General features: G+C 39.3%; 1 protein-coding gene across 4 annotated transcripts in view; it reads right to left on the bottom strand.

Moving 5' to 3' along the window:
* nckap5l (NCK-associated protein 5-like) overlaps positions 1-17,656 on the bottom strand; it is a 38,433-nt gene that overhangs the window by 3,576 nt on the left and 17,201 nt on the right. For 2 of the 4 annotated variants that reach the window (XM_016283813.1, XM_016283812.1), the window contains exons 2-10: positions 7,706-7,834; positions 7,550-7,618; positions 7,367-7,405; positions 7,014-7,133; positions 6,599-6,688; positions 3,440-6,519; positions 2,046-2,181; positions 1,879-1,954; positions 1,191-1,490 (exon numbers count right to left, since the gene is read on the bottom strand). In XM_016283813.1, coding sequence (XP_016139299.1) covers positions 1,191-1,490; positions 1,879-1,954; positions 2,046-2,181; positions 3,440-6,519; positions 6,599-6,688; positions 7,014-7,133; positions 7,367-7,405; positions 7,550-7,618; positions 7,706-7,825 — 4,030 coding nt within the window. In that variant the 5' untranslated portion in view covers positions 7,826-7,834. Of the gene's footprint in view, positions 1-1,190; positions 1,491-1,878; positions 1,955-2,045; positions 2,182-3,439; positions 6,520-6,598; positions 6,689-7,013; positions 7,134-7,366; positions 7,406-7,549; positions 7,619-7,705; positions 7,835-9,714; positions 9,737-14,240; positions 14,643-17,656 lie in introns of those variants that run through there. The other 2 variants (XM_016283814.1, XM_016283816.1) reach the window with 2 other exon arrangements.

Here is a 17,656-nt window from a genome sequence, read left to right on the forward strand (position 1 = left end):
GTTGTTTGTCATTTCTCCGATCACAAATGCAGACATGGTTTTATGTTTACGCGGCGCGATGCAACGCAACACGTAAAAAGACAGTATAAGTCATTATAATCCATAATTATGTCCCCACTGGATGCAACAAATGCCTCGTTTATAATGGGTTTTCATGTTTTTGAATCATCGCTCCGGCCTGACAGGGCATCATCGCAGTATGGTAAGGGGCGTAAGATTTCCGTCACATGCTTGAGGTATTCGGCCAATCATAACGCACTGGATAGCTGGCCAATCACAGCACACCTTGCTTCTCAGACCGATGAGCTTTGTAAAAATCGACGCGTTTCAGAAAGGCGGGGCATAGAGGAGAAACAATAATGTACAGTATGTGGAAAATAATGTGTTTTTTGAACCTTAAACCGCATAAATGCATTTCATTACACCAAATAATGTTCTTTTTAGCAACATCATATGACCCCTTTAAGTTAAGTTCACACTACACAACTTTAAACGTCTGCAGATCGCTGTGCTGTTCAGACTACATGACTTGATTGTCTGTCTTTAAGTCGTTGTGGTGTTCACACTAAGTGACTATATAAATGATCCGCAACCGGGGGTTACACACTACACGAGCTGAAAACAACTCTGTCACCCAACGGCTCTACAAACCATGTTTTGTTATGAAAACACACGCGAGAATTGGAACGGGAATGTCGCGAAACAACACGTGAAACAGGAGTTGTTTATTTGAAAATGGATGTCGGGAAGAAATTAGCGCTGCAAGCTGTTTGCTCGATGAAAGACTTTGCTCCATTTATTGTGTCCAAACTTTTCTTTAAGCCATGTTGCTGCTGTTGTTTTTCTTCCAGTGACCTCAACCCATGCCTTGCTCTCTCATTGGTTGTAGCTCGTCACAACACATGACACCACGTGATGTCGAGTCGGCCGACCGGTCCAGATATTTGGCATGCTAGATATTTTATATTTGCTGTCGGCGACGCATCAGCGACCCTCTTTGATGCATCGTTGAGTAGATCACACAAAGATTGCTGAGCGCTAATCACCCGCTGATTTGCCCCCGATCACAGCCCGACCTGTCGGCGAGCTCGTTAACTGAAAAATCCTGTAGTGTGAACTTAGCATTAATTAACGTACAATCATTCTATATTGAAAACTCACATAAGTGACAGCTAAAAAGTATTAAATACCATCATGAACGATGTTTGCAATCTGGCTGGATGGAATCTTGTTTTCCAAAGTGCTGGTGTGATGATCCATATCCTGACCCCCCATATAATCCTCTTCTAAAGATGACAGCTCTCTCTCCAAAGTCCAGGCCTTGTGGGACATTTTCATCCCTGAGCCATGTTTTCCCTGGAGATGAGAAGGGTCACTCTCCCCATGGGCCTTCCCTTTGGGAATGCTTTTGCACCCAGCATTTGCACTATAGTCAGGAAGAGGGAAGGTGCCAATGCCACTATCAAGGGTGTGTGTGGAGATTCCAGATCCTGAAAGAGAGGAATTTTAATAGAATATATTATTAATTAATTATTTTAAAATACATGAATGATTGTGCTTAATAATATAATAATATTAATTTGAATTATAATTAAATTACGTAATATAATTTGTTTATCTTCAATTATACATGAACACATATTTTCGAGTAGCACTGCATAACACAGGATCACACCCTAAACATCAAGATAATGTTTTCCATGCAGCTGTTGCTGGATGACTCGCATATGGGAGCCACAGAAATTCAGACGCACCTAGATTATTCATCATCAGTGACAGGTTAAAACCCGTTTTTTGTCGCTACATGCTAACCAATTGAAATTCCGGCCTCTGGAAACATTGAAAACCATGATGTCATGCATTGTGATCATGCCTTACCTGCAAAGTGTTCATGATGAATCGTCTCAGCCAGGTTCTCATCTGACGTGACATCTTTACTCAGTAACGCAGAAACCTGTGAAAATGCCGTCAAGGTAACATTAAAAGTCATATTGAGAACTTTCAAAACGACATTGTGCATTACATCCATGAATTTCACTTTTTACCTTTTCCATGTCATCACTGCTTCTTGTCTGACCAGCAATGCCAGCGCTCTGGTGACTGAATACAGGTCTGGATTTACAGTCAAACGAGAGGCGTCGATGTGCCATACTGATGCCACCAGTGTCCTTCCCATCAACCCTTATGGAAGAATTTGAATACAATTGATGTGAAAATACTATTCACTGTTTGTCTACAGTATATTTACAGTTCAGCTTGTTCCTCAGAGACAAAGCGTATGGCTTTGGAATACCTGGAATATAGCAGGTAGACTACTTTTATGATAACTGTATCTTCCTTCATATTTCTTCCTTCAGTCATATTCAATTTAAGTTTCAAAGCACATTTTCTCACCATACTCATTCATCAGTTATTTCAATTAACTTTCAACACCTGCAAACCTGCCCTACAACTATGCACTTGAAGATTAAGGAATTAAGGATTTAAGTCATTAATGTGGCCTTTGACTTGTAGCTTTACCGTGGGTTGATTCATACACTAAATTAATGTCTTGGAACAAAAATGCAGAGAATATGACTGAAAATATTTTTAAAATAACATTTAATTGCATTAAGCCAAACCAAATGGCTTAAACTAAATTTTTTCTATTATTTTTCCTCCTTGAAATATGTATTTGTGCCGTCTTTCTTTAAAGGGGTCATATGATGCGATTTCAATTTTTCCTTTCTCTTTGAAGTGTTACAAGCTCTTGGTGCATAAAGAAGATCTGTAAAGTTGCAAAGACTAAAGTCTCAAATCCAAAGAGATATTCTTTATAAAAGTTCAGAGTCAGCCACACCTACCTAAAACGGCTCGTTCTAACACGCCCCCACATATCTATGTCACGATGTGGGAAGATTTGCATAACACCACCCAAATGTTCACGCAAAGAAAGAAGGCGTAACTTTTATTCTCGCTGTAGTATTGTTGCCGCCGCCGCCATGTAGTGAAGGCATTGCGTGTTTCGTTGTGAAAGCGAAACTACTTTGTTTGGCCTTCCAAAAGAGGACGATATCCGGTTTTTGTCTCGTCGCTCCAGCCCGGGACACAGCATCAACAGTATGTGAGGGGCGTAACATTTCCGTCTCACGCTTGAGGTATTCGTCCAAACACAACGCATTGGATAGCTGGCCAATCACAGCACACTTCGCTTTTTCAGACCGATGAGCTTTGTAAAAATCGACGCGTTTCAAAAAGGCGGGGCATAGAGGAGAAACAATAATGTACAGTATGTGGAAAATAATGTGTTTTTTTTTTTTACTTTAAACCGCATAAACACATTTCATTACACCAAATACACAAAATAATGTTCTTTTTAGCAGCATCATATGACCCCTTTAAAACAAATGTCAAAATAAAACACCTTTTAGAGTTACTTTATAAGTTGCTTTGTACTAACCGGTTTAGCAGTTGCTGCATGAAGTTGTCAGATGGCACGCCTCTGTACATCACAGACAGCTGGCCTTGGGCTTGGTCCATCACCACCTCACAGGAATGTCCCTTTCCTTGTCGGTCCAAGGCCACTCCATTCATATAAGCCCGTTCTTCTTCAAGAGCTTTATGCAAGCCCTCTGCCTTCTCAATCAGCATGGAAATGTTTAGGCTCTCGCTCTCAGTTTTCCTCGCAGCCCCCTTGGAATCCTTGCCCACTGAGGATATATTGAGTTTCCATTCTCTCTTGTCATCCTTCGCTTTTGACGTTTCTGGTTTACGGCTAAGAGCCGGAAGCTTGCTTTTTCTCAGACCAAACCAGTTGGCAATTCCATTGGAAGCCTTTTGCTTGACCTCAGCCGTTTGCCCTTTATCTTGCTCTTGCAATTTCAGCATATTTTCCTCAATGCCCTTCATGACCTTCTGCTCGATAGAGGACTGTGGACTGGGAGCAGAGTGCCTTTTTTCTTCAGCAGACTCTACTGGCCTTGGTGGTGGAGGAGGAAGACTCTCTCCATAGGAAGAATTCTTCTTCTTATTGGCCCTGAGATGGCTCCTGTCCTCAGATTTGGACATGTACCTCTGAAACTCTTGAGTAGGTTTCCCATCTCGGTTCATAGAGGGTGGCACAGTTTTAGTTGGTGATTTGAGGGGGATTTTATTGGGGCTGCCACTATGGGGACCAGCAATATTTTTTCCATTATATGAAAGGCTATGAGGTGTCGTACTCTTAGCATAACTCCGCAAAGCCTGCGCAGCCTCTAAGTTAGTAGATGGTGGATGCATCTTAGATTTTGGGCTCTCCTGCTTTGCTAAGAATGTTCTAGAGGATTCATGTTCAAGTTTGGAAACTAACGTGCTAGAGGGAAGAGACCGGACAGCTTGCTCAACATGCTGAAAGGCTGGTTGTTTTGAAACAGCACCATCAAGATGACCTGAATGGTATGATTTATCCTCAATGGAATCTGTATTTTTAGGAAGTCTATATTCTCCTGACTTACAATCAGAGTTTCTGTCAGCAATTTTGCTTTTATCGGTGGTTCGTGTTGATATGCTTGCAGCGGACTGAATTTCTTTCTTCTCTGCAAGTGGAGGACAAGTTGTGGACTCATCTGGGTTCCTCAACTTGCCAAGTGCAGCTAGTCGTTCTTTAAAAGAATGACTTGATTCACCTGAATGTCTACCAATCCCTGATTTCTTAGGAACAGACGGTGGATCGTTCCTTTTAAAAGGTGATTCAGAGCTTTGTGAATCATTATCTACCATTTCATTTTTCTCTTGGCTCCTGGACCTCATGCTAATCCCACTCTGAACCTTCTGGGATGACGACTGACTAGGCAGACTGCGATGATTGACTTTCTTATGCCACACCGGGCTATCTGAGCTGTCCTCTTGGTCTGAAGAATCAGACTCTGGTGAGATTTCCTTCTGCTTGAGATTCGTTGGTCGCTCTATACCAAACTTTGTCTGCTTTCCTTTCGCACCTTCATTAGCCGGGCTGGAATTTTGAAGAGATGAGCTCACTTCTCCAAGCAACTGGGATACATCGGTGCTGCACGTTTTGGAGATGTCAGAGACATTTTCATAGTGTGGAATTTTCTGAGACGTCTTTTGAACATGAGAACTTTGTATAGGCTTGGCTACACGAGATGTTTTAGGGATACCACAGCCAAGGTCCTTTGGTAATGGTGCAGGGACATCATCAGGCTGGGGTGGAGAAGTTGGAGCAGAATGTGACTCCGATTTAGAAGGGGGTAGCTGTCTTTGCCTCTCTGTCGTGGTGGCTTTTCGCGGTGCTACAGGTGAATTGTGCACCTCATAGTTGTTGCTCCGGCAAGGAATCTTCGAGCTACGAGTCAACTGAGGACTGAGACGAGGTGGAGCAGGTACTGCAGTACGTTCTCCAAGAGTGGGTATCTTAAGGAACTTGAGCAGTTTGGAGGGTGAGGCCTTGACCTCTCTAAGGCAGGAAACTTGATTCGGGCTGACCACAACTTTCGATCTAATGGACTGAGGATCGGATGGGGTGTCTTTCACAGGGACGGAGATATCATCCAGTACTTTTGAGGCAGTATGATTCTCATTAGGAGAAAATAACAGACCTTTGTGGACTGGTTCATTTTCTTTGAGTCCAAGAGTAGGCAGCTTCGAGGTGGCTATGTTGGCTCGACAGACACAGTCAGTGTCTTCTTTTGTTGCAAACTCTTCCATCTCAAGTCTTTGTGGCACTACAGCATTTAAGTGCTTCAAGTCCGAGTCCAGTAGCGCCACATCAATTGTGCTATCATCACAAATCGTCTCATTGCAGGTGCTGCCGCTTGACCTGTTGGATTGAGATTCAAGCAGAAGGTCAGATAACCTATTCTTGTCTCTTGTTTCAACCAACACGTGATCAGATCCTCTGGGCTGATCTCTTTCTGAAATGGTCAGTCTCGAGTATGATTCAGGGACTTCTAATGAGTGGTGATCATTCGGAGGGTTAAGACCTTGCTCTGCTGAAAGAATGGACATATCTCCAGATGTCCTATTTATAAACAGTTCACTTGTACCTGTGGCAGGCTTCACGAGGCTCTGCATTTCCTTGTTCTCTTGGAAATCGGGCAGAGCCAAATTTAGGTTATCGATGATAATGGGGGCTGAAGTGCAACAATTGTGGCTACTCTTGGCTAAGCTGACTGAATCTTTATTGGACAGCATCAGGCATGTGCTACAACTACCATATTTTACATTACTGTGCTCTCCTCCATTCAAATGCTGATGTGTGCAAACATCTGGACAGGAATGGGAACAATGTGCTTTGGGTGCATTGCACCTGGATGAACTGTCTCTGCAGGCTAATACAGCCTCCTTAGAGGCAAGAGCCTGGCTACAGTCACAGATCGAGGGAATGCCAGAGGAACGATGGTACCGAAGCGGATCTGTTTCTTCAAGCTTGCGGAGGACCTCCAAAATGTGTGCTTTCTTCTTCAAGAATGGGGACATGGCCTCCATGGACGTGGATGAGCCTTGGGTCTCTGGTATGCAATTTTGTGCACATTCGCTGTTTCCCTGTGGAACCAAATCATAAGGATGGGGTAAAGTTGTCATACAAGACTAATTCAACAAAGACTTTGACTACGGCTCTTACCTTGGCCTGTGCATTCCTCTGAGCCTCAATCAGTTTGCTAGGTTCACCGTGCTGCAGCTCGCCGATGTGCTCCAGACAGGGTCCTGGCTGCTATAAGACAAGACACATCAGGTAAGCTTTAAACTTATTATTATATGAATCAATTTTTGGATTATGCAAAACACCTCATGTAAAACAACTATTTTTTTGCCTGTTTACACACTTACAATTTACAATTCCTTGTAGTTACATGAAAAAATTAAAATAAATTTAAACAGGAAGACGTTAATTGAGCCATTTTCTTCATTTTGCAAACAAACCTAATAGGACATCTCTGTGGACTTTGAAAAATGTTTTATGAAAAACAAATTTCAAAATAAAATCGGACCTGCACTGTGCATTTTGTCATCGTATGTTGAAGGATTTAATCATTTACCTGCTGATGTACACATGATTGACTGTGCAGTTTCTCCTGCAGGAGCTCACACAGTGTTCTGTTCTGCCTCTCCAAATCAAACACACGCATTTTCAGCTTAATGCATTCCTCTCTGAGATCCTAAAAGAAAAATCCACAGCTTTTAAAAACTTTTTAAAAATATATGACTAGAATATGTACACCACTTATAAAATACACAACCAACCTATAAATTAATCAATAATTTAATAATTCAATAATTTGTAATATATATGAAAAACAATATGATTTATATATAAAATAGCCCTTTAGACTTTGTAGTTCAAATGAAGTTTTTATAATATGTTCCTGATGCAAAACCACAAAGTTTTTACCTTTTGATTGAGTAAAGCTTGGACAACATGGTTAGCGACCTAAAAATAAACATAGAAATTAAACATAAAATACTTTCAGGACTATTTTATTTATCATTTGACTATCTAATTGGCTTCTGCATTAGCCAAAAACATAGCAAATCTCCATGGGAAGGCAAATGCAAGGGTTGGTAAGGAACTCACCTCGTCCAAGCATCGTTCATATGCTTCTCTTTGACTCTCGTTTGCTAATGAAAGGGCAGAGTTCTCGGCCTATACAAAAATAGAACAGTTTAAACAGTAAGTCAAGGAAGAAAAGTCAACAAAACTGTATTCTTGGTGAAAGTATATGGCACTTACTTGAAGCTCTCTCACTCGCTCCAGAAGCTCACTGCTACTCTCTTCCTCAAGATAGGACTCCAGATCACCCTCCTCAGACTCAAAGTCCTCATCTACTCTATTTTGGGCCTCTTCCGACATCGTCTCTACCTAACAAAAAGAAAGAAAGAAAAAATTATTGTGCCATTATTTTATAGTTCCCCCACCCACAACCTAAACTGCTTGGAGTGAAAGAAAAGTGCTATGTAGATTCAATAAATTATTTCTTCTTATAATCACTCTTAGAGCTTAACTGTACATACATAATACATTCATCTGTCCCAGGTTAATATACTGAGACAACTGTAAGTGTGGGGCAGGGCTATCTGTTTGTCCAACCGATAGAAGATGTGGGGCGTGTTTGGCAAAACTTGTTTGAAGACACATTATTAATGCAATTCTCTTTGGTGTACTAATGAAGCAGAAATTACATACTCAACCTTCAACAATCTGTAAACCAGCTTTCCAAACATTCTTGTGTACTTTCTGAGTAACTACAGAACACACTAGCGGTGTGCCTTTTAATCTCGACGTAAAAGAGTTAGTGTGATTATCAAGTCTTTGAGACAGCTCTGAGTGAGTAAAGCAGGACTTGAGTCCCTGGCACGCAGGACACATTTTCAGAGAGGATTAGACTGAAGAGGTCTGAAAACACTAGAGGATTCCAGCCATCATGCAGATTCATGACCTACTGACTTACTGAATGTGGCACAGAATCAGATCCTCTTGACCTGCATTTAAACTTAGGCAACAAAACAGTGTTCAAAGACACGTGTTCTAGTGAGATATGAGAACACTAAAATGAGTTATTCTGAAATTAAACCAATCATATATGAAATGATTGCTATCTCAAGCATTTGTGTATGTTTTAATAAATTATGATGGTCAAACCTGCTTGGCAAACCAAGAATTTTAACATTACCCCAATTTCACTTTGCACATAAAGACATTACTTTATTAAATGTAGGGATGCACTGTATGGCCCATACTGATCAGTATTTGCAATTTGAAGCCATTAACCAATATATTGGCCAATATTAAAACTTATATTTTTTTTCTTAAATAACATAATGATACAAATTATACAAAAAAGTAACATTCATGAGACAAAAACTAATGTGACCAAAAAATATACTGGATAACATTTTGAACTCAAAATCCCAGTGATATAAAATATAAATATTAAACTTGCTTCTCTTGTGTTAATCTGATTTTGATGGCTAACAGTGTTTTTGTTAATGTAAACGTCCTTATTGTTTAACTATATGGTAGCCTACAGTCACCTTTATCCACCAATTCCCACCACTGCACTATACCATAAATCTAGACTATCACTGCAAAACTGAATCTAAAAATCAATATGTTCATGGGACTTGTTGTTTATTGATCCTCTAAGCATTCTGTGCGCTCATTAATGTAGTAAACTTATCTATAGACGTCTAACTGTTTGCGAGTGAATAGCTTAAATGAAAACTCCATATCTGGAAGTAAATGAACACAAAGGCTATTGGGGTCAGAGGGTTGACAGGGTGCAGCGGGTCAGAGAGCACTGCTCTGTTTTAACAGTAAAGATGGCACTATTCGACAGGCTCCAGGCCACACTATTGAGCTGATAGTTCCTGCGGTGCCAGGAGGCTCCTTTCACATGACAGACTCTTTTCACAAAGACACAAGGCACAGCCTTCCAATAGAGGAAGATGTATTTGTAGCATAACTGTCACACATTAAGCCGTGCAGAAGAGAAGCATTCATATTTTTCATACAGAAGACACTTTTATCCAAAACGACTTAAGATACATAAGTGATCAATCATCATTTAAATCCAGAATTTAATTAATCTACAAATCCACAAATCCTATAAAAGTATTTTACTAACAAGGTACCAGATGTTTAATAAATAGATATAAATTATCAACTTTTTAAATAAGAAAATAAAATTGTGAAATAGTAAAAATAAAATAAAATACAAAATAAAATAGCCAAAAACTCACCAAGAAATGAATATAGTGAAAATCCAAAGCTTGATTGAAAAAGCAAGTTTATACGATATTCCTCTGTAGAGTGAATAAAGCTAGAGGAGAAGAACTAACCGGTATTCCTGAAAAGAAAAACCTAAATAAAACATCCCTCTGGATTTCACTGTGTCACACTCGAGTCCTCATGTGCATCTGTCTAAAAAGAGTTGTGTGATAAAGATGGTCTTGAGCAACAAGGAAGCTAAATCTGCATATTATGTGTACGTGATGGCATATTGGTTTCACAACATTTGCAATACTGGATTAGCTAGAACTGTGTCACATCTCTACATTTTTACACTGTGTTGTTAATGCTTGACCGTTTTCCGAATGCTGGAGGCCAGGGCTGGGCAAAATCTCAAGAGGATCACCACTAGCCTCGATCATCTTTCTTTTTCAACTATGAATCACTTGCAGACAATAAAAAAATGTATGGATGAGTAAGCTGATTCTGTTGAAACAGAGCCTCAAAAGAATTTATTCTTTTATTTATAAGCCTATTTTAGAATCTTTATGATAATACCGTCAGTGGAGAGATGACTGTCAGTCAAGAAATTCCCCTCTGTTGCTACTGTACTTTTGGGCCTTCCTCAAAAGTCTCCAGAGACAACATCCAACATTCCTTAAGAGATGTTTGGACTAACTCTGAATCATGATGGTTGACTAAACCAGTGGTTCAAACTTAAATTTTCAGAGGGTGAGTAAGTAAGTTAATAAATAAATACATAAATCTGCATGTATTGAGAGCTAATGGCCTCACCTATAACACAATAACTTCTTAAACACAACTGAAGTACTGTGTTCAATAGAACCGGGCTAATCCTCTGTGCTCTTGTAAGGATCTAAGCAGATTACCATCAGTTTGCATCTGGTCCTAAACTTAAGGTTGCTGCATACAGACTGTCATATTGCTCTTTGCTATACACACACGACAACCTACCCAGACCTTTAATGGGATTTTTTGTTTATTAAATACATGAAATGAAAATTGGGTCATTATTTACTCATCCTCATCTTGTATTTTTTTTTATTCAAGAGCAAAAAGGCTGGATTACACGAACCACACTCCAGTGTAATGAAAGTGAATGAGGACTAGGTCTCAATGACAAAAATAAATTGTCTATATCTGAATTGTGTACTACATTCAAAGTCTTCTAAAGCCATAGAATGCTTCTGTGAAGGTGTGAAGTGACATGTGGCCAAGTATGGTGACCCATACTTGGAATTAGTGCTCTGCATTTAACCCATCCAAAGTGCACACACACACCGTGAACACACACCCGGAGCAGTGGTCTATATCAGGTCTATTTGTTTGTAGACCAAACAAAAACATTATTTTACTGGCAATCATCTCCTCCAGTCAGTGAGCTGTTAACCACTGCAAGCGGATCATTGAATCAGTGAGTTGAACTTCAGATCAGGTTTAGTCAGATTGGTGAAGAAATTATTGAGATTATTGTGAATTTGATAAATGGATTCATTTAAAAGATGCAACACAAAAAAATTATTAATTTACAAAATGGATATCGTTATCATGCATGAATCGCATGGACCACCTTTATGACTTCTATAGTGCTCTTTGCAACATTGACATTTACTGAACTGATATAATAATGACGATTTTATCTTCTGTAAAGCTGCTTTACAGCTGAAGTAAAATTTGTTTCTGGTTAATTTTACAACATTAACACTGCTATTTTCCTGTTTATTAATGTGAAGCTGCACTATATAATGTACTATATATTTTTTATTTATTTTGGAGCATGACCATAATATTGGCAGCATTATACATTGAAAAGAGTGGCCAGGACATGCTTCATAAATTCAGGTTTGGAACAACATGAAGGTGAGTAAATTAAATTTTTGGGTGAAGTGTCTCTTCAAGATTCATGCATAAAAATATCCACATTTATCAACCACTATTGTCAATGCCGGGGTGGAAGTACCCACCATAATATCTAGGATGGTTATAGCCCTGCTGTATGTACCATAGCATAGTGGAGTCGGTTTTAGCGACAAGCAAAAACAGAGGCAAACAAGCACCCATGCCAACAGGATTCTTGGCAGCGCTCAGGCACAATGCAAGCCCCTTAATCCACTGATATGCTGTATAGTAAATATAGCAATAAAGCACTGTGGCATACCCAAAACAGGGCCCCAAACTCATTTGTCTGTAAAGCAGTACATTTATTGAGGCTAAGCTTCTGAGAGACTACGGTTAACTTTGGTAGGACTTATATTCTCACATACTTCTGAGTCACTGGCTTGGTATGATGCCCAGAGAGAAGTCTACAGAATGTGATTAAGACTAGAAATCAAAGCTATGCTCTGAGATGAGACTCCGACAAACATGGCGGAGTCAGACACCAGAGGCCACTGTCTCTTTTACTGAATATATCAAACACAAGAGAGCCGCTCTTATCTGACAATGTAGGCGGACACAGCTTCTTGAGAGGTTGATCAAATGATGTAGAGGAGAATGTCGACTCAATCAAGGAGAATAATGAAGGAGTTTTAGATTGCACACAATGTCAAATTTATTTTTACCATCGTGCAGTGAACCACAGACATTCATTTATGGTCCTATCTGTACAAGAGAAGGTCGTCAAGACCAGCAGAAAATCACAACCACATGCCTTCTAATTAACTCTGAAAAGTAAATGTAAAAAAAAGTAAAATTTACTCTGAAAGTAAATGTAATTCATTTACTTTCAGCAATTACAAAAACAAAATGGATGGTTGAAAGATTAAACCACTTGAATCTGGTAATTAATAGTACAAACAGTTCCTGTTCTTCAAAGAAATTTAGTACAAGCCTTTTGAACTTAGTCCTTTGTGTCGGTGTGCAAAAACATTCATGTTTCTTCTACCAGCTTCACCAGTAAGCTATGAATGAATGAACGCCTGCCATGGAGCCGCTTGTCATTTAGCATTTTTTGGGAGGTGTGACCTCGTACAGTTATGAATGATATCTCAATTAATGCAAATTAGGATTTAAAAGAGTGCCGATAAAAAAGGGAAAGTGGATGTTGGGGGAGGCCCTGGATGGCTCGGAGGGGTGGAATAAAGCCAGTGTAAAAGCAATCAAACAGAAGTAGGGCTCTCTGGGATCCCAAAATGAGCTGGGAGCTCCGCCTCCCTCCCCCACACTCGAGGAGTTATAAAGAAGCAACCAATCGGCATCTGCAGAGACGGTCTCTGATTATTCACACCCTGCACAATGGGCACAGAGCCCACAGACACCTTCATAACCCAATTATTGATCTTTTCGCATGATTTACAAGTTGATAAAATGATCAATCACACAGAGAGAGAGGAAATACACAGTCTGCAAATGTACTCAATAGAGTTATAATGAGTAAAAGCATTCTGTGGCAAAGCAAGCAAACATATAGACCTTCCATCAAGTCCCTGTGGGCATTATTTTTTCTCTTTGATGTAAATTATTCCGGGGATAAAGAGTCTCTGAAGTACGGCGAGGCAGCTTCTATTCCTGAATGTGGCATTAAATATATAAAATCTTGAATAATGCAGCTGGGGTAAAGATTTCCATTGCAATTTTCTGTGTGCTTTAAAGATTATTTCGTCCACTCACTCGGGCTGTCGCATCAGTGACAGCAAAGGGCCCCTCAAAATGTTTATGGACTCTCTAGTCCTCCATTTTGCACAAAACATAAAAGGCAAACCATGTTACTCAGTAGCTTTCAGCAAAGTTACCATGCAGGCATCTGCAGACTCATGCACTATTGTTGTCCTTTGCGGCAGCGTAACTATCTAGACGAAGTACGTTGTCTACATTTGCATGGCCTTGACTGCAGCATGAGCTACCTAAACACACTTAAAAGAGGACCAAGCAAAAGCTTCGGCTTCTTCAATTACTATTTTGATTCGCAGACTAACTGTGAATGAAACTCCAATCTCAATTACTTACAGTCAGCTTAAAGTTAAATAAGGTGATCACTCACACCCAAACAATGAGTCCTTCAGGCATCACACTGAACGATGCAAGCCATGCTGTCCCTTATCCAAATCAAACAGACTTGTGTTTTTTTACATTTTAGCATGCAACTGCTTCTCTAAACTAGATGGAGACGCAATAGACTTTTTAATAGTCCATTTAAAAATGGCATCAGCTGTTTTTCAGGACAAGGAAAACTTGTATGGGTCATTTAATCACATTACGCCGGCTTAAGCAAACATTTTGATTGATTAACATACGGAATCATCAACGACCTACCTGCAACGTTCTAGAACTTTCAAAAACATGAATGCATCAAGGTAATATATAGAAATATATGGTATAGATTGCTGTGAAACTGTTTGCCAAGGGATAAATGCATAGTTATTCCATACTAAGCCAAATCTGAGATCCAACAGATCATGAAACACACTCCTGACAAAGTGCCTGCAAACACAAGTCACTGAAATACAGCGAGAAACATACAGACGGGATTCAACCGTGGCTAAAAACCAGCGCTGCGAACAGCTATGCATAAAATTACCTTTAATTCCAGTCAGAGCATCCCAGACGTTTCAGTGCTGCCCATGCAAGGCAAATGTGAGACACAGGAGCCGGATCCGCAAACGCCACAAAGCAGCCCTTTGCAATTTTTTAATGTTCCCCTTTGGAAATCCTCCTCACGTTATTCTGTAAGTACAGTGCCTGTCCTTAGGTAAGTGCGAGGAAACTGTCTATGCCGTCTGCAGTGGCCTTCATGTCCTCCCATTGTTCAAGGGAGTGTGAGGCAGGCATCCTACCCCAACAGACCCAGCCTACTACAACAGCTGTGGGCCTGCCCCACCACCTCTCCTCTGAGTGTCTCTCCCTCCTCCAACGGCTGCAGCTAAACATTAACCCTACAACTGCTGGAGAGGCCATAAAAAAAAGAGAGGGGGTTATATTTCAAAAAGGCACCCCAAACAAAGATGAGGACAAGGACGGATATCCGAATGAGCACAGGGGAGAAAATGGAGTTACCCAGGCAACTTAGCCCCTTGTCAAGGAGCAGGAGCTTCTTTTCTAAGAGGATTGAGACTGCTTTATCAGACTTGCACTGATTGGATTGCGACTGCAGATACTGTGGAAGTCAATGTGGAGCTGCATGACCAAAAACTGACCTGGATAAATAACACTGCTTCCAAAGATGCAAGTGTCTGGGAGAAGAAGAGACATCCCGGATACATACTTGAAATAAAAAAAACAAAAATGTATAGAGCTTATATATAAAGCTATAAGCTATATAGAAATATATCAAATAAAATTCAAAACACATAACAAAATTACTAAAACTAAAATTAAACTGAAGTTATAATAAAAAGCTAATTCAAAATATTAATAAATACTATAAAAGTATATAAATAACAAAAAGTAAGACATAATACACTAATATTCAATATACCATGAAAATGATATCTTAGGCAGTGTTGTTAAAATTATTTTGTTTTAGGAAGTTTTAGATCATAAGATCATTTTTGACTAGAAAACAAGTCCAAAAAAGACTAAAATTAAACAAATTAACCCTTTTTAAAGCACCGCTACATTAGCTATACACATTCAGACAGACGCCTTTGGCCAATACGTCACATCTTGTGCTGTTTTTTGGTGTTCACTTCCATTCAGTTGTGCTTCATCTAGCTGTTTTTGAAAGCATTTTATGTAAACAAACCCAACACCAACTTATAAAAATATACAGGGCATCCTTAAAACAGATTAGGATGAACACGACAATCTATAAACTCAGGTATACTTCATTTTCCATTTTCCGCTTTGCCTCACACAATCCTTTGGCCGCGAGCATGGACAGACGCATCTAGTGGGCCGCTCTTTTTGAGCGCTTAAATCACTCGCACATGCACAATAGCCCCGGGCTGCACGTGGATTGTGTACGAGGACATCAGAGGACTGTAACATTGACGAAAATTACTTCATGCAGACAGTCCGCAAGCCAGAGCTAGTGAAGTAAACATAAGGTAACTCGCTGACTAGTTAATTTAGAAAATATGTCATTTATGTACATTACCTAAGTGTAGTTACAAAAGCTTTAAGTCGGACTAAAGCAATCTTTTTAAACTGTCATGTAAATGCTTTAGTATGACTGAAATTGTACCAGTCTGGGTTTTGTGACTAAGCGTCCTCATATGGATAATATGGATGTAGCTCAATTACACATTGTGTCATGTATACTTCAACAGACAGATTCAACTCTTGCTCAATTGTAACTGTGCATGTAGACATACTTATTGGTAACCTGAGAGGAGATTTTGACACTTTCGTAATCCTCCCCTAATAAAACAAAATCTCTTTGCTCAAAGGACAACAAAATTCATGCAGGCACTTAAAGCTTATCTAAATATCTTTGAATTATGGCTACAGGGCCGTCTACAAGGTCAAAGGGCTGAAAAAGCTCATCCTGGACTGTGAATGAACCTCAGATCATGCCCTTGCCAGACATTAATTCATACGTGCATGCCTGTAGGATGAATTCCACCTCAGCTAGTGTTAGTGTCTTCACATGAGACGACCAAATTGGATGAAATGACCCAAATGCAAGGGGGTCACATGTTGTCTTGGAGTCAACAGTCAAGGGGTGAGAGCTTTCTGGACAAAGGGCCATTGTGATCCTTTAAACTCCTCTTTCACGTCTCTAAACACCCATTGAGGGATAGACTTACGGCATTACATACAATGATCCGGATCCATAATGAGGCGTATTGTGACATGATGGTCTTAAATGTCAGGAATTCAGAGTCGTATTGGGAGGTCATCTTGGCTTTCCAATGTGCTACCAATTCATTACCCAGCAATGACATGCAAAGTGGAGCACACTTGAAAGCGTCTGTAAGCCCCAGGTGCCAAGTGACATTAACATGCTTGTAACAGTTCTGCTGAACTACATCTCCTTAAACACAGCTGGACATTTGGCCTAATTAGAAAATCTCAAAGGAAGTAATGCAGGCAATTACATTTTAAGACTGTTGATTGAGCCTGACTGAGCAATATCTAGAGTTCACAAATGTTACATAACTACAATAACAGTGTGATTTGATAGAGCTGATTAGGGAATCTTGGATTTTGTGTGGGAGACCATCAAATGCTTGAGAGAAGGATGTTACTGAGATTCCACAGAATTATATTCCACATATACAGAACAGAAAGAACTGATAAGAAAATATTTTAAAAGACGCATGATATATTAGATGACATCAGTTATTTATTTTTTAAATTAGTATATCAATTTTCAATATATTATTATTAAATGGTATTATTGCATTACTAATAGTATCTATTGTGCAATATTATTGTAGTGCATCTATATGTCCATACATTCATAGATAGATAGATAGATAGATAGATAGATACATTTTAAAATTCTACAAGAAAATGCCACTAATTTATGAATAATAATAATCTAAAATATTTTATTGTATTCAAACTGAAATTTTCCTTTACCAGATATCAGAATAAATATTTATTTCCATAAATAAATATTGTAAATATATGTAAATAAATCATTCATAATGTAAATAAAACAAAAAAAAATACAGTTTAGGCATCACAACATTGTTGTGAAATTTACTATTGATTTTAATGATTGATTTTAGTGTGTTTTTCTTTCAGATAGTAATACCATGCAATAATAATAATAATAATAATTAATGACTGCTAAATGAAAAAATATAAATCAGCTAATTGGTATCGGTCTGAATTTTAATACCATCCCTAATAAAAAAATCCTTGCGACAGACATTTGCTAGTGTTAGGTCCACTTCCATTTGCCAGCAGTTGGTCAATGACAAAGCATTTGGGTGACTCAGGATTAAAGGAATAAATCAGCCTCATGGCAAAAAAAAAACCCCATTGAGAGTGAGCTAGCTTAATGGGCGGTAATGTGCTGAACTCCATGTGAGGTGGAGGGGC

The sequence above is a fragment of the Sinocyclocheilus grahami genome, unplaced genomic scaffold (assembly GCF_001515645.1).
Source record: "Sinocyclocheilus grahami isolate Dianchi unplaced genomic scaffold, SAMN03320097.WGS_v1.1 scaffold177.1, whole genome shotgun sequence".
NCBI classification, from domain to species: domain Eukaryota; kingdom Metazoa; phylum Chordata; class Actinopteri; order Cypriniformes; family Cyprinidae; genus Sinocyclocheilus; species Sinocyclocheilus grahami.